The sequence below is a fragment of the Bombus bifarius genome, unplaced genomic scaffold (assembly GCF_011952205.1).
Source record: "Bombus bifarius isolate JDL3187 unplaced genomic scaffold, Bbif_JDL3187 scf7180000007979, whole genome shotgun sequence".
NCBI classification, from domain to species: Eukaryota; Metazoa; Arthropoda; class Insecta; order Hymenoptera; family Apidae; genus Bombus; species Bombus bifarius.
In genome coordinates, this window is record NW_022884364.1 from 545,218 (window position 1) to 567,072 (window position 21,855).

General features: G+C 41.7%; 1 protein-coding gene across 1 annotated transcript in view; it reads left to right on the plus strand.

Annotated features, from left to right (window-relative positions):
* LOC117204611 overlaps nt 1-19,919 on the plus strand; it is a 59,296-nt gene extending 39,377 nt beyond the window's left edge. The window contains exons 2-3 of the mRNA XM_033442147.1: nt 9,616-9,862; nt 16,801-19,919. Of these exons, the coding sequence (XP_033298038.1) occupies nt 9,616-9,862; nt 16,801-17,126 (573 nt within the window). The 3' untranslated portion in view covers nt 17,127-19,919. The remainder of the gene's footprint in view (nt 1-9,615; nt 9,863-16,800) is intronic.
* Nucleotides 19,920-21,855: the final 1,936 nt, after the last annotated feature.

Sequence of the window (21,855 nt, forward strand, 5' to 3'; positions counted from 1 at the left end):
CCCAACATCGTCGAGATACATAGCGACGTTTCCACCGAGTCCTACGATATTATCCTCGCGAAAAATGACGCTCCTGCCGCGTGAACAGCAGTATAAATTATTAACAAACGGCACAGGGAAAGATACAGAGAGGGAGAGAGAGAGAGAGAGAGAGAGAGAGCGTGGACAATAAACGGAAATTTATCTGCGAATAGGCACACCCGCGTTCGGTGCCGTTTATTCTCCGAAACTTGGACAAAAGGAATATTTATCGCTTCCTCTTATAACAGTCATTACGTGGCTTTGTTCCAACCTCTGTCCGACCATGTTCGAACCGACGTTGCAACGTCGAAAAAGAAACGAAGGGGGAAAAAAGAGGGGGATTTTTTAGTTTCGATTCCGAACGCATTCGAATCTGTCGCGTTGTCACGACATTCCCAATCGTATTTGCATTTTCACAACGTTTAACGACCTTAAGCTGGTTGTGTTTCAGCCTGCGCGAAATTGGCGACGCGATCGCCGTTCGATGCCACGATTTTTTGTACAAAGAGTCAGGAGAAAGGGTATTTCACGAAAGGATGAAAGGATCGCGTAGCGTTCTGTTGTTGCTTGTTTCGAGCCGGTTTGTTCCTTCTATTAACTCACATTCATCCACCGTGACTGTTCCGACAATGCTGAAAAGAAAATCAACGCGATCGAAATTCCACGCGTTTTCGAATAATTGGCTTTCGAATTCCTTTTTTTTTTTGCCTGACAACCTTTGTGCATTCGTTGGTTGGTATTCAGATATTTTAGCGAATTTTCGTAAACCATGCGAGAAATTTTGTAGACAAAGCTACGCGGGTGAAAATTTTATGCGATTGTACGTTGCGAGTGACCGAGTTTCGAATACTAATGTGAACGGAATACGATTTCTTTATCTTCCTCTTGATTACTCGATTCATTAATCCTTTAAAATAGATTTTGCATATTCCTTATAAATTTCGTAAGAACGTTTATGACGTCGAATGGGACAAGACGTAAGCTACGTGGCGAGCTACCAGACGTGCGCCGTTAGACTCGAGGATCGCTATGAAACCCTTCCCTGAAGCATTATATTCTACATTTGTCCGCGTGAGAAGGATTTCCCAGATCTTGGTGATGCTCGAGTTGATTTTCAACCTTTTTCGTATTTCTGTTGCAAGCCACCAAAGCAATTTTACCGTTTCGATCGTGTGTCTACCCTTAGCTACTAAAGCAAAGAATTATTTTGCGAATAAATATGCTTCGGAGATACGTAGAATTCTTAATAAAATTTGCCAAGTCAGCGTAGTAATTAGATGTTTTCGCTTTAAAAAATATTTCATAATAGATACCGTGAAATGGCAAAAAGGGACTTAACGAAAGACGTACAGTGCTGTGAATAATTATAAACTGAATTATTATTTTCATTATTAATTTATTTTATATATATATTATATTATTTTATATTTATTATTAGTATTCTGTATTATTTCCTCGATATTTCTAATAGATAGTGTAACTATTCATAGAATTGATCAAAACTGAAAGAAAATATCGAATGAAAAAGTAATAAAATTAACACTGACTTTATATTTTTTAACGCTCAAGAACAGGATATCAAAATTTAATTTCTTCCAGACTTTGAAAGAAAAAATTTTGTATTCCCTGCATCTTCTTTTCCGTTTCGTATTAAAATATGGAATTATATAAACGAGTTTGTCAATCTTTCTTTTAATATTATGAAAACTCAAAAAGTGGGCTTGAGTGAAATTGAAAGTAGTGACGACTCTTAGAACGTTTCCTTTGATTATACTATTAATTAGTTATATCGTTAATTCGTTCAGTGAAAATTGATACTGCCAGTACCTACATCCGTATCTCATCCGAATGTCGTTTCGACTATTTGACAGCCACATTTGTGAAGTGTCAAAGTCAATGTATGTATCATAGCAGAAAATTAAGTAGACGATCGATAATTAGCTGTATCTGGGATATTGGTTACATATAGGAAGCTGTCAGCCGTTTTCGAAACGTTATATTGTACAGGTGTATTCCAAAGCGAATATCTCATTGTGTATATTATAATAGAAAATCGAACGGAATATCGTACAGGATTTCATGCCGCACGATGATCGCTAAATCTTGGTTCCTTCAAGCGTTTTTCTAATCATAGTATTCGCGTTCGTGATTCGCCTCGTCTCTCGCGTTGTTCTGTCTAAGGAAATTGAACGTCGCGTGGAAAATCAGGGAACCTCGAGAAGCTCGAATTAGATTTCCTTGGAAATCGTGACAAATCTACTACCACTCTATCGTTTGCAAGACGATCAAGTTACTCGCAGAGCTGTCTAATTAAAGCCCATTTTCTTCGTTCTTTCTTCGTTCCTTGATATTCAGGATCAACTTGCACGAGAAAAAACAGCCGGTTCGTTTACGGATAATCAATTAGTAACAGTCACTTCCACGGTGGTTTCTCATCCGGTTCTCACAGAGTTCATGCAGCGCAGATGGCAAGCTGGAACTTTCTAATTGCTTTCGTTCGAATCGTTCGATTCGATATCATTTTATTTAATCTTTCCACGTTTAACCCTTCCACGGTGTTCGAGTCTCCTCCATCCACCATTTCAGAATCGAAGAAACTTGGAGCTGGATCATTTTCTTACTACCGTTCTTATTTGTCTTCATTCGCTTCATTCACTAATTGGTATTTCGTGATAATCTGTATAATATAACTTCACTCGAAAGGCAAATATCCAGATATATCCCGAAAGGTAAATTCCATTAGGGAGAACAGGATAGCTGATGAAGCTTTTCCTGTATAAAAATTACCAAAAGGAATACGATATTAGTTTCTCAGATCTGTCTCTTCGCAGATTGCACGCGTAATAACAGATTTCTTGTGTAATAATGCTTGTACATTAATGAAACTTTACGCCGTTCGTTAAATAAATAAATAAATGACGATAATGAAAATATCGATCGATTAGGTAAATTCGATAAACGAAAGAATTGTAACGATTCGCAGTATATAATAAGAAAACAGCGGACGTTCGCACGTGCATCCAGCACGGGTGACATTATTAAATTTCTCCGGTGCTTTCCGCAATGTGCAACGCAACGCAACGTGTCGAAATGCTGCGGCACCGCGTGCTCACACGTGCCGTCGTCGCGGAAGTAAAAGTCAAAAGTTACTAAATCAACATTCGCGATACGATGGCTTTGCACTTTGCTGCAATATTCTCGTATCGAACTCCGGGCGCGACGCTTAGACGCTGTTTATCAATCGAGTGATTTATCAAGCGGATTAATCTCGCGAGATCGAAGCGCGATTTCGCTTCAATGAGACAAATTGTCGTAACGATGATTTACTTGGCGTCCTTCAACGAAAAAAAAAAAAAAAAATAGAAAGCGCGAAAGAGCAAGAGAGCCTGGCTTAATATCATTTTCATGCTTATTACCGAGGATGTAGCTTCAAAAAGTTGAACGATACACGGATCTTCTGGAAAATAATTATTCCACGAGCAGAAATTAAAGTTGGCTCGCCTGGCGCGTCTCTCCTTTTGCCAAGTGCCGAGAAAGATAAAGAGGGGAGGGGAAACCGCCGGAAACAGGCAAAATATTATTGCCAGCACGCTGCTCCATGAACTATAAATTTCCACTTGCGCTGAATTCTGTTGCGTCGCAAGAAGTTACATATCCTCCGGCGGTGCCACTGCACGGTCTCTGTTTTTTCCGTCGAGTATTCAAGAAGGAAAGACGCAGAGGAAAAACAGCAGGAAAACTATGAAATAGATATAATTCTCCCTAATGTATGTACGAGATAAAAAGGAAAGCGTAGTGTTCGTTATTTACGTTAGAATATTCCAATTACTGGCAGTCTCGTAAAAAGTCAAACGTGTCTCATATATTCGCTATACTTTAAAAGTAATACCCCGAGATTAAAACAATTTACAATAACGCCAGGTGCTCGTTGATGTCGTAATTCTGGTATTTCCAGATTTATTTCTTATACACGATCGAATCTCGTTCGAGTTTCGTCTCGTTGGCTGGTAATCGTCGTCTCATTTATCAACGATATTGCTTCATTTACCGCTTAGTCGCTCGGCTCGAACGACGTTCTTTTACGAGCTAGACTCGCGAAAACGCTTGCAAAATTCAGCATGGATGTCAAGGGTCGCGCTGGGTTGCCTTTATTGCGCGGTGGAAAATTAGCGTAAATCAACGTCAGCCGAGTGGACGGTGGATAGTCGGGAGTATACCATTAAACGGGGATTAACGAAATAATAGATACGACGTTTATGGCGCAGAAGGACAGAGATATAGAAAAACCTAAGTCGCGAAATGTTTGCTACAATTCACTAGCCGATATCCGATAATATTGACATAAATTCGCGCGCCAATCGATATACCGTTATGGCAACCGCTATATGGTATAGCTGGATGGCTATGTATCGAGTACAATGTAAAGTCGATAAGAAATACACTGCTATATTTCCTGATATGCTCAATTAAGCAATACTAGAACCGGGTGCGAAGCCAGAACACTCGCTATCAACCACGTGCCATGTTGTACGCGTCATTCGTGGGCGTTTGCGGAAAATTGAATGACCACGAACGTTTTATGGATGGCTCGAATCCGATGCCTGAGTCCTCGAATTTTTAATCGATGGTCTTTGTGACTTTTTCCAAAATTCTTTCTCACGACTACGGAATATTTTTTACGATTTTCTGCGGGGTTATCTCGCGGTTTCAACTACGCTGCTATGGACAGTTTCCAACAGGGATCGCTGATTAGAAAGATAATTTATTGCGTGTTCTCTTCAGCAGTGCCTTTCTGGAGTACTTTTCGCTGTAATGAAAGTGGCAACAATGAAAACTTTGTACATTCGGAGGTGTGATTCCGCTACTGGAAGAATTCTACGAGGAATTCCAAGGGCACTCAAGAACGACAGTACCACGACATGAAGGAGAGACTTGAGTAGTAAAAGAAGTCGTACGAGAGTGCTGAGCATGAACCTCGTCGATGCGAGCGGAGCAAAGGGAAAATTCCCGCGTTGAAAAAAGGCGACTTGATGGCTCGGTAGTTCTGTTAAAGCGAACGAAATTAAATAACTTGGACAATTATAAAAGGAATTCGGAAAATGAATTTTAATATTAGAAAAAGACTTCGACACACGCTGTACCAGGAAAGAATTCCAATAATAAAAATCCAGTCGAAGAGTATTAAATTAAGAACTTTTGAACGATAAAAATGTAATACAATTGCAAGTACATTAAACAGAAGGAACTCCAGTAATAAAGGAAGAACGCAATAGCGTTGACAAAGTTTGTAATGAAAGACAAGTGCAAGACAAGACAAAAGTGCGGGAGTAACACCTGTAAAGAAACAAGACATTTCAACAAAAGCAGAACAGGATTTTCAACAATTAAAAAGGCAATTTATCCGATAACGAACGTAACGAAAAGATCCAATGGAATCTCTGTCGAAAAAGAACCGAAGAAAGGATATTAAGTGATATAACACCGCCAATAATCAGACATCAGGCAATCACCGATCGTATTCAGCGTTATTTATACGAACATTTAGCAAACTATCCATTTATCCTTTTATAATTCTTAGACATTCTCCCAAATAAATGTAACGATGCATGCACAACGAGTCAATTACTAGTCATTTCGTGTACATCGAAGGCAATGTTTAATCAGGTCGCGCGTACACCGCACGACAATCGCTCTCGCGTATATTAGAGGCTGCGTAATTTCAGAGTGGACCGTGAACCAATTAAAGTAATGAACAGGCGAATTTGCCCACGGGTATGTGGAAATATTTCGCCGTTGCTTCGACGTTGCATTCTACTCCCTCCCTACCATCGTCGTTCCATTATCAACACGCGTCGTAGCAATTGCAACGAACCTTTCGACGCTGCTATCCAATTTCCCAACAGGAACAAACAAAAGGAACGCACAAAGGTACGCGTTTCCCGATTAAAAACGATCCCCGTGATTGTTAAAATTATCAAGTTGCGTAAAATATAGACAAATACGAACACATGGTGTTACGTTCGAATTAGCCCGCAGCCTAAAGGGGCGCATATCTGGCGATAAATCTTTTTCCAATTTCTAGGGGTTTCGGATAATTGGTACATCTGCAAATTACCTTACAATTCCTCGACCAACAAGAACGACTTTTCGATCGTGTCGTCGACAATGGGAAAGCGCGCGCGCGCCTATGCCTGGCAATTATATTCTAATATCCCGTGATAAACGAGCGAGAGAAGTAGCGGAGCGTGTAATTACCCTTGAAAAATGAATCCGCCGTTGGCCATCTCTGGCGTGGCTTGTTGCGAAATATCCGCGGGAGAAACGAAGGGCCCGTGGTGGAAAGTGCGCGTCTGCCCCCTTTCATAAAAGCCGGGCGTCGCAATTACGCGCCACTATGAAGTCCAGTTTAAAGTCCGTTTTCCGTAGCAATACCGCGTGCGGGCCGGAACGAATGGCCGGTCGGTGTATCAGGCCGCGGCGTAACTTTAATAAATCGCCCCTATGCGTCTCTGGTTCCGCCGTGTATTCCGTGTTCGCCGATGAGCATTTTCACGCTCGGCTCGTCCAGTACCAGGCATTTGTTATTTTAATTATTTTGCGTACAGATCGCGGCCCCGTTATTGTCAACGTTTTTAGCGCAATAGCAACGAGTATGTCCGCGAGTATGTTCCAGGCTGGTAAGTTGGTGAACAACAGCCACGGCGAATGAAATTACGTTACTTTTCGGGCGAAATTGCGTTTGCCGAGAGAAACGAGGCAAATCGAGCGCACGCTATTCGAGAGTATTGGTCAAAGAGAAGTTTTCGACAACGATGCGGTTGTTTGCAGCGAGCACGGTTAACTGTCGATTAATTAGCACTGGGAATCTTATTACTTCCGTGGCTTCGTTGATCGCCACGATTTCAATACTCGAGAATAGCGAAATATTTCTTGCGAATGGATTAAATCCTGGATTACAGCAACATAACGTTAACTGGATTCGAGCTGGCTTCGTTAATTGGCCATCGTTATACCCGTTGTTTTCGAATATAGATATCACGATTAATTCGACGTAAAATTCATTTAGAAATCACGCGATCCGATGGAAATGCTCGCGGCTTCATCTCGTAATCACGATGGGTATTCGCGATTACGGTATTAATTATTAATCGAAGTGGCACGCGTTTACTTTCAATTATCCGCACATCAAATCAACGGCAAGATTTCAGATGATTGCTTTATCGACGGATCGACTTCCTCGTTGCAAAACGCAGTTAATATCGAAATCAGATCTTTTCTTCTTCGTTCGTGCTAAATATACGAAATGTTGTTTCCAGCAACGAGATCTCCAGCCGATTCCAGCTGATCGATATTATTTCTCTTCGTTTATTCATGGCCGATTGCACGGCCAATAAATCGTCGCCAATTTAGTTTAAGCACGAGCTTGAATTATCCGTTCCTCGGCTAAAGTCAGCGGATTATCTCGTCGAGCGAACGATTTCCTGCGGCACGAACGACAACCCGTTCCCTGTTGGCCCGTGAATTATCATTTATTTTAACATTTAATCGCGTCATTCGATCTTCCTTCCTACTTAAAGATTCAGTCGTCAAAATGACGACGGGTATCGCTACTCTTGTCTCTCCTCCAACTTTACAATCTAGCTGCGAGAAGTTAGAGGTAAGTTAAAGTGGATTAAGCCCGTGTCAAGTTGCTTTTAAATTTTTAAAGTTTCTCGTGACTGATTTGTACGTTTATTGGAACGGAACCGAAGAGCGATGGTTTATTAAACGACGAGAATTTTTCACGATCGCGAAAATCTATCGCGGTAAATGGATCGCGACACTTTCATAAACTTTTACTTTTCGTACTTAAGAGGTTACACCGCATCGAACCATGAACAGTAGCCGAAGTTTGCACATTTTCTCTCGCCGGTAATTACAAAACGATGCTTTAAGAAGCATAAAAAATCGATAAATTCGATTCTACGAAACTCTGTATTCCCTCGATGCGTTTTTAAATCGGCTAAGATGCATCCCATTGTTTCACAGCGAAAATACACGATAAGCCAACCGTTCTAATTTCAATCGATGGCAGCCGTTGCTTTACGTCGTTGCGTCCTCCGCGCGTTTCATAGAATTATCTTTTATTATCCTGCCGTTATACGTATAAACGGACAAATCATTTCGATACACGAATTACCGTAGACGAAAACGTGCTACTAATTCGAAAAATTGGATCGTTTGGGACGGTGCTCGGTCGTAATTATGCAGATAACTTTTACAAAACCGGGATTTAAATTGACATTCGATTTAAAAACTCGTTGAATTTCCCTCGTTCCAGATTTTCTCGTCAGAAACTGCCAACTATGCAGTCGATATTCAGCATCGAATCGGCGAAAGATCATGATAACGAAGTATAGAGCGAAAATTCAATGTTTGATTAAAAATCACATCGACATTTTCGACAAAAATATTCCCTCGCATTTTTCCACGTATATGTTCTATCATTTTACTCGGAAAGAATCCATCCGCACTCTCAAAAATTACTAGAATGTTCGAAAAATATACGGTTTGCTTCTTCGACATCTCGAAAGAAACATATTTATTTCTTATTTATTTATTTAAACGAGTTGGCCCTTTCTTGATACGTAGGTGAAATACCATAATACATAATTGATACCTATAAGAGTTGCCTAATTGTCTAATCCACATCGGAGAGCCTTCTGTACATAATTGGATTCAAAAGATGACGGAGAACCACCAAAGTAATCTAAGCTAGTAAATTTGTTTGCAAAATTTGATAGTCCGGTAATGACATTCGAATGCTCGAATCGAGAGGCAGATTGTGAAGATGAGAACGTAAGAGGATGCCTGATCGTTCTCATAGGTGCATCGATAATCGATATTGATTCTTTCGAGGATCTTTGAACACCGTACGTGTCTGTTCTGTATTTCATATTCGTACAATAAAATAAATAATTCCTATTATCGATTATACAGGGTGGTTGGTAACTGATGCTACAAGCGGAAAAGGGGTGATTCTACGCGAAAAAAGAAGTCGAAAATATAGAATAAACATTTTTTTTTTTTTTTAATTTTTCCATCGAGACAACGAAAAATTTTCCATTCCATCGAACAATTTTTATTCTATATTTTCGACTTCTTTTTTCGCGTTATTTACCGCCAGTTACCAACCACCCTGTATAAAGTAAGTAAATATATTTCACGTTAAAAAAACGAGAAAATTTTCTACACTCGGCAAATCTATATTATTGACGATAGCTTCGATGAAATAAAATTGCAACGCTTTTACGTAACTCTACTCGTTTAATGTTACCAAAAAGATAAGGAACTACGATGGTTCATTGTCAACGAGTAACGAACAATTCGTAAACAAATTGAAACAATTGTAATCTTGGAAAATCGCATCGATCGAAACTGTGGGTAGCACCAACAGGCAACATTCCAAGCCCCCGTTCGCGTTTCCTAAATCTGCCGGATTTACAGCAGAGTCCGGCTTTGCAGCAGTCCGGCTTTGCCGATCGGAACGCGTCAGAGCGCGTTTGCGTTAGCACGCGAACGTAATAAATCCATTTGTGCCGGTATTGATTTCAGATAATGGGCAAGTGGTACGTGGTGGAGGTGCTGGAGCACAAAGTCGACTCGTCGAAACCTGCCGTTGGATCGTACGTGGTCGATTCTTGTCCGATCGTGAACCTGATGGAGGCCGAGAAATCGGCCAAGTTCTTGTCCTCGTTGAAGCTATTGTGGGTGGAGGAAGCCGGCACTGTGGAATACACCTTCCGGATACCGGACATCAGCAGGAAGCCGGGCTTCTGGATCTCCTCCAGTTTTCAAAATGGTAACTCATTCCAAACCAGATTGCAATTTCGGAACACGAAGAGGGCATTTTAGCTGCTGTGAAATTCGCAAAGGAAGATAGTCAGAAAAGGATATCAAATTTCTACTTCAGGCACCTAAGATTCTGATACGACACGCCATCAACGTACATGGCACACTTCGTCGTCGACGATGATTTTATTGAGAAATTACAATCCTAAGATGAGAAAAATGAAATATAGCGATAATTCTTCGTATTCGATGCGTTCCAACTTGTTTTAGAAGCAGGTTATAGTTTAATAACAAACATATTTCGCAGAATATTTGCATATTTAACGTAATACTTTACTTATTTCTTTTGTCGACTTTTATCGTTATTAATTAACAATTTCCTTTGCAAAGTAGCTGTTGAATCTTCTCTTTTCGTGCATTCGTTTCGAAGTTACGATCGTTTGAGGTGGACAAACTTACAATTCGTTTCTCGGGTTATCTTATGTTTTTTTTTTTTTTTACAACTGTCCTATCGCGTTTGCCATAAATGATTGTGGTTTCACGAGGCTTTAGGACTCATAGAACGACGCTTTATCAGAATTTTAGGTGCGGTACTTTGATCATACTTCTTTTGCGAACCGATGAAAATTTTCACGAGCTTTTCCCAAGCGGAAAAAATTAATTCGAATAATCTTTTGACTTTTTCGTCTACTTTGTTCCCTTTTCTTTTCTGTTTTTGAGCGTTCTTGACAAAAAACTGTGGAGATTTAATATTTTTTTCTGTTAAATCTGTGAAAAAGAGTGAAAATCGAGTAGATAAGCGTAATTCCCGACAATGATTCTGCCGTCCACGATTTTGCTGAACGGTTTTTCTCGGTCCGCGAGGATAGTCACCGTGCCATTCGTGGCGCATAAAACGGAAGAATAATTCCCCCGTGAAACGTCGCAGTTGGTGGCGCCAGGGGGAGAAAAATAAAAAATAAAAAAGCTACCCAGTTAGTTCCTGCTCCAATGAAGTTTCCTCACCGATAGATAATAACGAACAGCTCGATAACTTGCAGCTACTCGGTTCGAACTTCTTTCAAAGACGATTATCGTAAGCTGACGAGATAACCGATTTCCCAGAAATATACTTTCCTCGATAACTGACCAGATTAAACGCGACCAAATTGGCTAGTCGCTAATGTGAATGCTCGTGCGTCGTGTTTCTCAGTTTAACGATATTATGTTATTCGCTTTGATTCATGGATGTCAAAGTAAGAAACGATGACGCATACGAAATGTAAGCGAGATAACTTGAATCTTTGTTACCAGTGTATTTCTAACGTGAAATGGAGAATTATTTATAGCTTGAGAAATAAGCCTTGGACGATATTTTTATGCACTTTTTCTTTCTTCGTTTCAATGTCTAGAAACGACTTTACAAATATCCTGCGTGTATCTCGTGACATACGTACTGTGTACTATGTATATACGTGACTGTATGTGTACAATATACTGGCAAATACAGGGTGGTTGGTAACTGGTGGTACAAGCGGAAAGGGGATGATTCTACGCGAAAAAAGAAGTGGAAAATATAGAATAAAGATTTTTCGTTTGAGGCTTTGTTTTCGAGAAAATCGACTTTGAATTTTCGCTCGGTACGCCTGCACTTTATTACGTCTCGTTAAAACGGATCTCACTGTAGATCGTTGTGTCGATGGAAAAATTAAAAAAAAAAATTTTTTTATTCTATTATATATTTTCGACTTCTTTTTTCGCGTAGAATCACCCCCTTTCCCCTTGCACCATCAGTTACAAACCACCCTGTATAATTTGTTTTTAGCGAAAGATCGAGCCGATACTCTGATCAGTAATAGTCCTGTATCGAACTATAGTCGTGCCCAATACAAACGAACGCATTCTTTTAGTCACTGGTTTTCTTTTTTAACGAAATAATTCTCGTGACAAATTCCTGTTGCCGATGTAGAACTGTTGAGAATTGTGGATCTTTGGAGCCGAAATAATGTTATAGGAACATTAAATTTATATTTACAGTTATTACTAAAATAATGATATATTTATTACATGGACGATTCTTTACATATTTATCGATACACACTTGCACGCGTCTCAGCACCTTCTACTATACCCGACTGTAAACCGACTCTTCGACGACCCTTAACCGACTGATTGTTTACATTCCTTTGTTTCGAGACGCTGCGCACACACACATACTTCCACACACTGATATATACATATAAGTATTTCTACTACGCACTTAACTCAGTCCAGCACAGAAAATTACACATATCTCAACAAGAACTGTTCTGTTCTCCTGCGTGATAAGACCAGAATTTTGTTAGGATATACAGGAAGGAGATTGGCGCTTAGATAGATTCCTCTATCGAGGGAATTAAGATCCATCATCTGGTTGGAAATCGCGTCTCGGTATGGTCCGATGGATTCTAAACAGAACTGTTCCTACAAGAGTAGTGGCTTACCAGTTGTCAGCTCCTAACTTCAAAGCAGTTTCAATTCATTGACCCGATGCAGCCTTCGTAGTTGGTGATCAATGAGCCGTATAAACGCGATAGAACAAAGGGGGCGGAACGAAATAGCCAATCGAACTGGTTGACTCCTAAGAACGAGATCGACAAACAGATAAACGGTCACTTCCATGGTAAAAGCGTCTTTTATCATAGTTTTCGATCGAAGCTAGCCTCGCAAGAACTCGCAACCTTTGTTGACTTTCGACCAACGATATCTGTGATATCTTCCTGTTGGAAATCCTTCAGTCCAATAGTCTGAGATACAACGACGGTGTGAATTCGTGTCGACTACGAGTAATGGAAATCCGAATGAACGTTTTTCGTCGATTATTGGTAGCGATCGGATTGGGACGAACGACAGAATGTAGAACGACTGAGAAACGCTGAGAACGATAGAGGAAGGAATGGTTTGAGGCGTGAAATATGTGGAGTAGTCGGTCAAAAGGCGATCACAGGGGAGGACAATTTCCGCCGAACGATCGCCCTCTAAGCGGCTAATTATCGAGCTCTAGAGACTTAGGAACAAAGTAGGAAACCAGTGGCGGCAATTAAAGTCGTAAGGTGCATCCGATAACGATCTTAATGAATTCCCAGGTAGTCGGCGTGATTATCGGTTAACTGTCAGCGAGAATAGAGCCGAACGTGGTCTCGTCGGTCATGCCGGAGAGGAGTCAGCCCATCCAATTATGGGCTGGCTCGGGATAGAGAAACGAAGCCGCGGACAAGCGAGGGAAATCCGCGAGAAACCGTCGACGCGGAAAATAATTTTTCAAAAGCCCCTTGCCGGGCTCCCTTTTTTCATCTCGCGGCTCCATTCTTCTGTCTCGTATCCACGGACAGCTGAGAGTTGGCGAAAGCGAGCACAATACGTTCGCGGATCGAGATTTCTCGAAGCCTCCTCTACCTCTTCTCCTTCGCCAGAAACTTATCCCTTGGACTTGGTCGCGAGACGACGTTTAACTCGAATCTCGTCTTTTCAAATTTTCGTTTAGTTTCAAACTCTTCCTCCGTTCCTTTGTTTTTTTCTTTTTTTTTTTTATCAGAGTAGCACCGCGTTATTAAATGGTTGGATTTTGCTTCATTGACAAATTGGCTACCAGGCGAACCTTGTGTCTTGTCCACAGTGGCGCGCAAAAGTTTGTTTTCCTGATAGATTATTCGCTGTATGTTATAAAAGCGATATTTCTCTAGAATTTCAACTGATGTTATATTACAGCGTAAAATATTAGCACTTTGCAATGTTATCGCGATATCGAAGCGCTACAAATTTTGCGATATTATGGTTCGTTCAATTTACGGTGTTTCCCAAAAGTATTCAGGCTTGCGGCAATTTTATACCATTGCGTGCTACGAAATATACAGGGTGGTTGGTAACTGATGGTACAAGCGAAAAGGGGGTGATTCTACGCGAAAAAAGAAATCGAAAATATAGAATAAAAATTTAAAAATTTTAAAAATTAAAAAAACAACGATCTACAGTGAGATCCGTTATAACGAGACGTGATAAAGTGCACGCGCACCGAGCGAAAATTCAAAGTCGATTTTCTCGAAAACAAAGCCTCAAACGAAAACTTTTTATTCTTGGTAACTACCAACCACCCTGTATATACAAAAATCCGTATCGTACATATTGTGACAGATTCCTTACGTGATCAATCGCCGATATAATCGACTCAGCGTCGTGTCTGAATTCTTTGGACGAACGAGCATGAGATGAAGGCGAATCGATCAAACAAGATCGCGATCTGGCGGGTTAGCGAAAAATTCAGTTTCGAAACAGCGGAACAAAGCATACGCTGATTTTCAACGGAAAATATCTCTATGACGTTTCTGTTGACACGCTACTAAAAATTCCACGAATTCAACAGACTTTATCGAGACAACGAGACCGTGTCACTTTTTAAACAGAGTTCTCGCGTCTCTCTGTTTGTCGCGTGCTTGCCTCCTGTTTTCAGTGCCAATTCCCCGACCCTCCTGTTTCTACCGTAAAACGGATACAGTCCGGATAAAAGCACTCGACTTGGAAAATGAAAAATAAATCAAAGGCGCGTGTTGCGCGCGAGAACGACAAGATCTCTCCGTAGCAGTCTTGAATTCATTCCCGGAGCGTTTCAGCTGTTCCCTGTAAGCTGCTGCTATTGCGAATCATCGTCGAAACGTGCATGTCCCGTGGATCGACGCGGAAATAAACAAGGCAACGCGGCAAAATAATTGATGAAATGATTCGTTCGATGAAAACGTGAAGTAAAAATTTCAGGCGACCGAACGGCCGCTCCAATTAGTTTCATACGATTAAACGTCAATATCCCGAAGGCTAGTAACCGTTTACATGATGAAACAGCTTAATGGACGACGCAATAATAATACGATAGTACTGGCTGTTGACGTTATTGCGATTGGCACGTAACAGACGCGTGACAATCATTTCCCCAAGTAATAATACCCGGCGTTTTATCGGCCAAACATTCAACAGGAACGTAACGTTCGTTTAACGATTTAAAAAAAAAACGCCAAATTTAACGATCCTCCGTATTGTACAGGGGTGTTGATCAGAACGATCGCCACGATTCTTCAAGTCGCTCTGCCCATATTACGAAACGATGTTTCGAACAAAAATTCTCAGCAACGATCATCCCGTATATTCGATTATCTGGCAGTTCTTCGAACACGCAAACCGACGTTCGTCGTTGGAAAGGCAAATAACAATGGTGAGATCGTTGGGAAAAGTAGAACGCATGCATTGAAGGTAAGAAAAATGAATGGCGATACGTAGATGTGGCGATATGTGGAATGGCATACGTAAACTGAGCGCGACATCCGATAATCCTATCTGCGCGTATTCCTAATCAGTGGCGTAAGTACACCATCAACGACATAATGGCGCGTAATGTGACAGATTTCCAGCGGGAGCACACCGGCATTCCCAGTCGTCGTAGACAATAATCAGACCGATTCACTGATTTCCGCTGCTGATTCCCCTTGAATCGCGGCTGCGTATTCCCCGATTTCAAATCATTTCGATGCTTCAGTTCCATTCGTTTGGAACGAAGCAACGTCACGTCTATGGAACGCATAGAATACACGAGAGAAATATTGCTGCGAACAGAGACCAAGTTGCTCCTATAGTTTCAGATGCATTATCGATGGATTTCCGTGAAATGAAAATCAACAAGGGAAAATGGTGATCCGAGAAGATTTTCGAAGAAAATTCGGGATCAGATTCAGGACTTTTTCTCCGTAGCGTCAGATCTCGTTCTCTTTGGCACAGTTTTATTTCAATGTTTCCTTCCTCGGTTTTCTAGCTGCGTTTAAAGCTTGTCATTAAATGAAGTTTCATCGTTTAGTAGCATTTAATTCGGTGTTATAGTTAGACGGATTTAGACAGTATGGATTTTTACCCTTTCTCTGTGTGAATAGCGAACATCGTAGTTTCCAAGGTCGTACTACGAGATACAATCGCCTGGCAATTCCTGCGGTTAACCGACACAGAGTTAATCAAACTGCCGTTCATCCCCCGTCGTGCAACATTCAAAATCCACCAACGATTCGAACAATTTGTTCTTCTTTCGTTCTGGTACGCACGAATGATGCACCGCGTTATGATGTCGCTGTGATGGGCACATATAAAAAAACAAACTTCGACAGTTTTATATTTTCAATATCAGAATGTCAAGCTGCATGTATATTGCAGCATTGACCCCGCTACGTTCTCCCGGCCATTTTCGATACAGCTATATTTTTTCAATTTTTCGATCGAAAAATATCTCCATAAATAGTATCCTATCTCTATGCATGATTCCCGGTTTCGATTTTACGTTAAACATCCTGTTAAAACGTTGCGAGCTCTTTTTGCTTGCTAAAATGAGAGCAAGATTGAAATATAAAAGGATTTAAGAATATTATACAAACCTGTGGAATCACATGGTGTCACCGGTTCAAAATTCCAATGACATAGCATCACTCGTCTTTCTATATCGGGAGTATTATTTTACTATTTGTTTAATTATCTTCGAACTCGTGAGCCTAGAAAATAGATCGCTGCCTTACTATCGCTCCTTAATTAACTGGTCGCTTATTTACTCGATCTGTTCTACTTTCATTTCACTTTATTACTACCTAACCCTATCTTTGATCTCGCTTGTCTTTCTTTTTCTTTTCTAAATCCCTCGGCCAATTTACTTCGCAATATCTTCCGCCCCCACTTTCTCCAGGCTACCCCTCGCTCTATCTACTTCCTTACATTCTATACAGTATAGTAATGTATCGCAGTTCTCTCACCCTCTACGCACATTCTACACTTCTTCTCGTCTTCCTCTGAATTCCAGAATCTGTTCGCTTCTTCTACATTAGGTGTTCCTTCTCCTTCCTTGCTTCCTCGTTACCACTTACAATCGTGTTGCAAGCATAGATCTCTAATCGATCGCGACGATTTCGACAGGTACGCTGACAGTGTCGGAGAGACCGTACCATCAGTTCACGGGGAACGTGCACGTAATGAAAGCCGTGGCCTCAGACATGGTGTTGACTTTCTGCTCCCGGAGCCCGGACAATCAACTGTATTCCTTGCTGCTCTCGCGAGAGCACATCTTACAGAAGAGCGATAAACGAGGCGTTCACAATCTGCTGAGCCGTCGGGGCCTCAAGAACATCAGCATCCGGGAGACCTGCATGAACAACGCTGTCTACAGAAGAGGATCCTTCAATCTGGTTGGCTGGTTGACTTTAATAGGAATACTATCAACCTTCTTCTTCGGCTCTTGGTAGTGGTAATCATCGAAAGGAAGAAACGATCAAATTTTCGGGGTAAATCGTTAGTTGCTTGGCGAGTCGATTAACGATGATCTTTAACAATCTTTCTATCCGAGTTCTCGCGATCTCTACTGTATACTGCGAGTCCTCCGAATCGACAACTCCGACCGTCCCGAGAGAGACCGCCTGTGAAACGAAATAAATAAAGCTCGTTGCTCACCCTCGAGAAGAGGAACGGGATGACAATTTCCGCAGGTATCGAGAAAAGGACGATCGATTTTAACGACATCAGCCGATAACAGAAGACTCCTCTTTTGATCGCGAAAGAAAAGCTCCCCTTAATTGCCAACGCAGCTAACGATCACGCGACTTGTGTCTGTTGCACGAAACCTCGACTGCGGCGTAATCGTAACGAGAATCTGGTCGTCTCGCGTCTGTCCGACGATGGACGAACGAGAAACGCGAATCTATCGTTGGCCTCGTGATTCAGCCATGTGAATCCTGTACGAGAAAGGATGCACAGTCGTCAGGGCGGGTCGACCGGCTGTTGTCCTTTTCGGCACGATGCCAACGGCACCGAGGGAACGATTCCGCTGGATAGCGTGTTGTGCTGCGTTTTCTTGTCCAGGTTCTTCCTGTGCTTATTACCGCGGGACCTCTGTTCCTCGAAGGAGCTGCCGATCCCTCGAGTCCTCTCGACTGAAACAACACGGACTCGAAATTTGTGCAACCGCGCGTTTACGATAAGTGTGAGACGATCGCGTAAATCGAGGAGGAACCGGAATGTTCAAATTCTCCATGCTATTGACTCTCTCAGTCCTCGACAACAGCGGCATTGGCAAGAAATTGGAGAAAGCAAAGTTCTGTTCCTTTTACGCAACATATCCGATTTTCCTGTGTCGCTGTGTATGCTACGAAATATGGTACGCCTTTGCGGTTTTATTTTTCATCATAGGTTTGCTTGTAAAATGTTCTCAGGTTTATCGTTCTTCGACAAACATATCAAAATACGTTACTTACGGAGGGTTGTCCAAGAGGGAAATAAAATGTTTGACACGCGAGGATGAAATTTGCCGGCGTTAACGCTGGCCAGGGCTGAAAGAGTTAAACGTTCGGAGAACTCGTTGTTCCAGCTAAGATAATGCTCGTTCGAGAAAGCGAAACGAGCGTTCCCGTGAACATTAGTCACGTTAGATAGAAATGCATGTTGTATGTATCTCGGTTCGTGGATTTAAGAAGACAATAGTAATATATCGTGGGCGATCGCGTCGCTTCGACGAAGATCGATCGAGTAGCCGATTATAAGATTCGTCTATTCGCTCGTTGAATGAGTGAGAAGGGAAAGCGAACGGTGCACAGAGAAAGAAACGGATAGCCTCGGATGACTCGGGTGCGTCGTTCCTTTCATTCCGTAATGTGGAAGTTTAACGAAATTGCAGGTTTCGTTGTGACACGATCGGTACGATTCTTTGCTCGCCGAAAGTGATCTAATCGAGAGGAAAATTCAAGTGAACCGTGAAATTGAAATTGGAAAATCATCAGCTGAGACAAACACGAAATTCGACGATCGTGTCGCGATTTTTCCCTGCGCATCTCTCTCCTATTTTCAGCTCCGTTTTAGGATAAAGAAATTTCCATTCTAAATAAATCGCAATTAACGAATGGATTCGATTATCGAGGACGATTTTATTCGACGACGAAAAAGCAGCAGCAAGAGCAGTGTACGTTGCACGATTGTATAAATAGTTGAACCCTATCGTTAGAGATATTACTCGTGTCATGAAAGGTCAAAGGTTGTTCGAAGGTTGGGCCAATGGTTCGGCCGAATCGAGTAGCCGCGTCCTTTTTGCCTCGATCACATTCGCTTTTCATTCGATATTCGTACGCTAAACACACACGTGCATACACACAAATACACGCAGACCGTTATCACTGGCGCATAGAAACACGCGACATATCGTTTTATACTTAGCCGAGATTCGTTCGAGACGACCTTTTTTATAAAGACCTTTGAATTCTGCCAGTCTTGCGTCTTCGTATGCCTTTTTATACGAACATCCGAGCATGCAAAATCTTATACTTGACTTTTACTCTTTTCTATGCGCCACCGTTTCAATGCCAACATATCACACGCTCTATCCGTGGACAATATCGTCTGCGACTCGCGTCTTCTCTGTCGATGCGAATTTCAAATGTTTCATACAAGCTATAACGATGGCTAACGATTTTCGAACAGACCAGGAACACAGCAAGACTATCGATTCACACATTTACATAGACAGCGTGACAATGTTTTTCGTACGTCGCATGTTTTCTCTGAATATATTCGTGAAAGTGTAAACGAACGCGTTCGGGCGAGTTGTTCAATGCGTTGAAGAAGAGCAAGTATTATCAGAGCTTCCCGCGAGAACGTGATCTCATCGACCGTGTCGAACGGGGAGGGGAATTGTTACGATTTGTTTGAGAAGTTCAAAGTAAAACCCTGTGCGGTGTATATACATCCTCGGATCGAATAAAGCTAGGCGTCGCGTCGTCGTCGTGGCGCCTCTGACGAACGGTGTCTGAAAGGACGATACAATATACGCATGGGGAAACTCGTTAAATTATTGTACACTTTTCGATGGCAATCGCAAGGGAGTACACCGTGTTATGTTTTAAATGCTCTAGAGTCTTTATTTATTGTACAGAATGCTCGATATATAAATAAATGAATGAATATATATACAATACGATCTAGTACCTAATACGATATTATCGTATTCGCTTATTATGTGTATAAATATGGAACAATAAATCACTTCGACGGTTTCCAACGATTTTTCTTTTCCCGCAATCTCCTGCGTTCCGACCGAAATAATAAATACGTAACGCTGGGAAGTCAGAAGTTGCTGCCAACGTCGCAAGATCTCGCAAAGTTTTACGTAAGAACGTTATCGTACGTTGCGACTCGAGTTAACGATGAGATAGGTAACGACATTCGCTTGTGTATCGCGAGTCTTTGAACAAAGTTATACTGAAAATGAAGCAGGTATCGAAGAGGCGTATCGGGTATAGAAATGAATTTCTTGATAAAGCCTTTACGAATATTTAAAATTATCACTGCGAAATCTGATACTATTTTTAGAGATCGCGATAGTAATTTGATTCTGTATGAATAATTTTGAACGTATGATCAATGTTGGAATCGAATTCTCGCTAAATATATCGAGAAACGTATTGACTTTAGTTAAGGTTGATGAAGCTGCAGGAAGAGAAGAGACAAGCAAACGTATAAGATCGTGCGTGCGTGTATGTGAGAAATCAAGCTGGAGGATCGAAGGAAGCTTTTTAACGTTACGTAACAGCGTCTCTAGCAAAAAAGATAAAATCTTTCGGCGAACAGGCACCGGTAACTAACTTGCAACATTACTGTCGTCTAGAACTAAGCGGGAGTAGAATGGAAATGTCCAGGGGGGCCAATAATTAAGGTTAATTTTGCAATTAACCCCAGGCCGTTGCGCGAGCTTGTACGGTCATCAAAACCTCTATTCCTCCCCTTCTCGCATCCAGCCCATTTCCATACATTTTCTTGTTTTAATTTTCTTCCCCATCCTCTGTCTTCTGCCTGTCTTCTTTTCTACTCGCACCCCTTGCCCTAGTCCTGACTGCTTAACAAACTTCCACAACCTCGAGGAAGAACTTCTAACGCCGTTCAACGAGCTACAATTACTTCGCCCTGATTCTTGCCAACTTCTAATATCGAGACTAATTTTCCGCCTTGAGGGAAATTAATGTTCCACCGTTGCTCTCTCGCGAGATTCTAAAACGGAGCTAATTCGGCCGAGCCATGAATCTTAGAAACCTTTAGCAAAGCTGGCGCGATAAGATTCGTCGGTATCGTTCTCTCAAAGCAGCAGATAAATTAGAAAATGCATCACCAGGATAGGTCGCCTTCGCCGACAGAAAAATCGGAAAAGATCCCAACCGATGGCGATGCGGCGGAACTGGTTTCACTCGCGTTCCTTCTTCCGCCTCTCTGATCATCCCTTTTCGTTTCCATCTCGGTTCTATCTACCCTTTTCCTTCCGTCTTATCCACGAAACGTCGTCTTCGAGCGTTTTTCCGATGGCCGACGACTCGACCTGCCGTTACGATCGTACCGAGGATGCTCCCATCCGGCAGATATGAGACTAGGGTCAAAGGAATCCCCGACACAAAGGCCCACATTGCGGAAGTGCAGAAGCTTTCAGCGAATTCGAACGTAGACGGCAAACACGTCGACGTGCAATGGTATAATCTGTTGAACAAGAAGCTGGCGAAGTTGCTCCAACGTTCGCCTGTGTGTGCAACCCGACCCACTTGTTGTCTCGTCATGGAAAACACGTTTAATGGACCGCTAATACACGTGGTGCGTTCTACCGCATCGGTTCACGGTCCTGTTCGACGACGATGACAGCGACCCGTGGAGCTTCTGAAGGTTGTAGATCGTGAAAGTACGAGATACTTGATAATGTTACAAAAGCCAAAACGTCTAGCCGAAATTAATTTCTCATTGTAGGCAAACTAAAATATATAGAAATTTGTTGAAAATCAACAAACATCATGAGGAATCCTACCTTCTCGTATTTATCTCCTAATTTATCAGATCATTTTAATTCTTTCCGTGTTAATATCTCGCTCCATACGAAATCTCGATTGTACACAATTCAACGAGCAAACACTGAATTGTATTACACCTCGTTCGTATAAAGTAATACACGCGAGA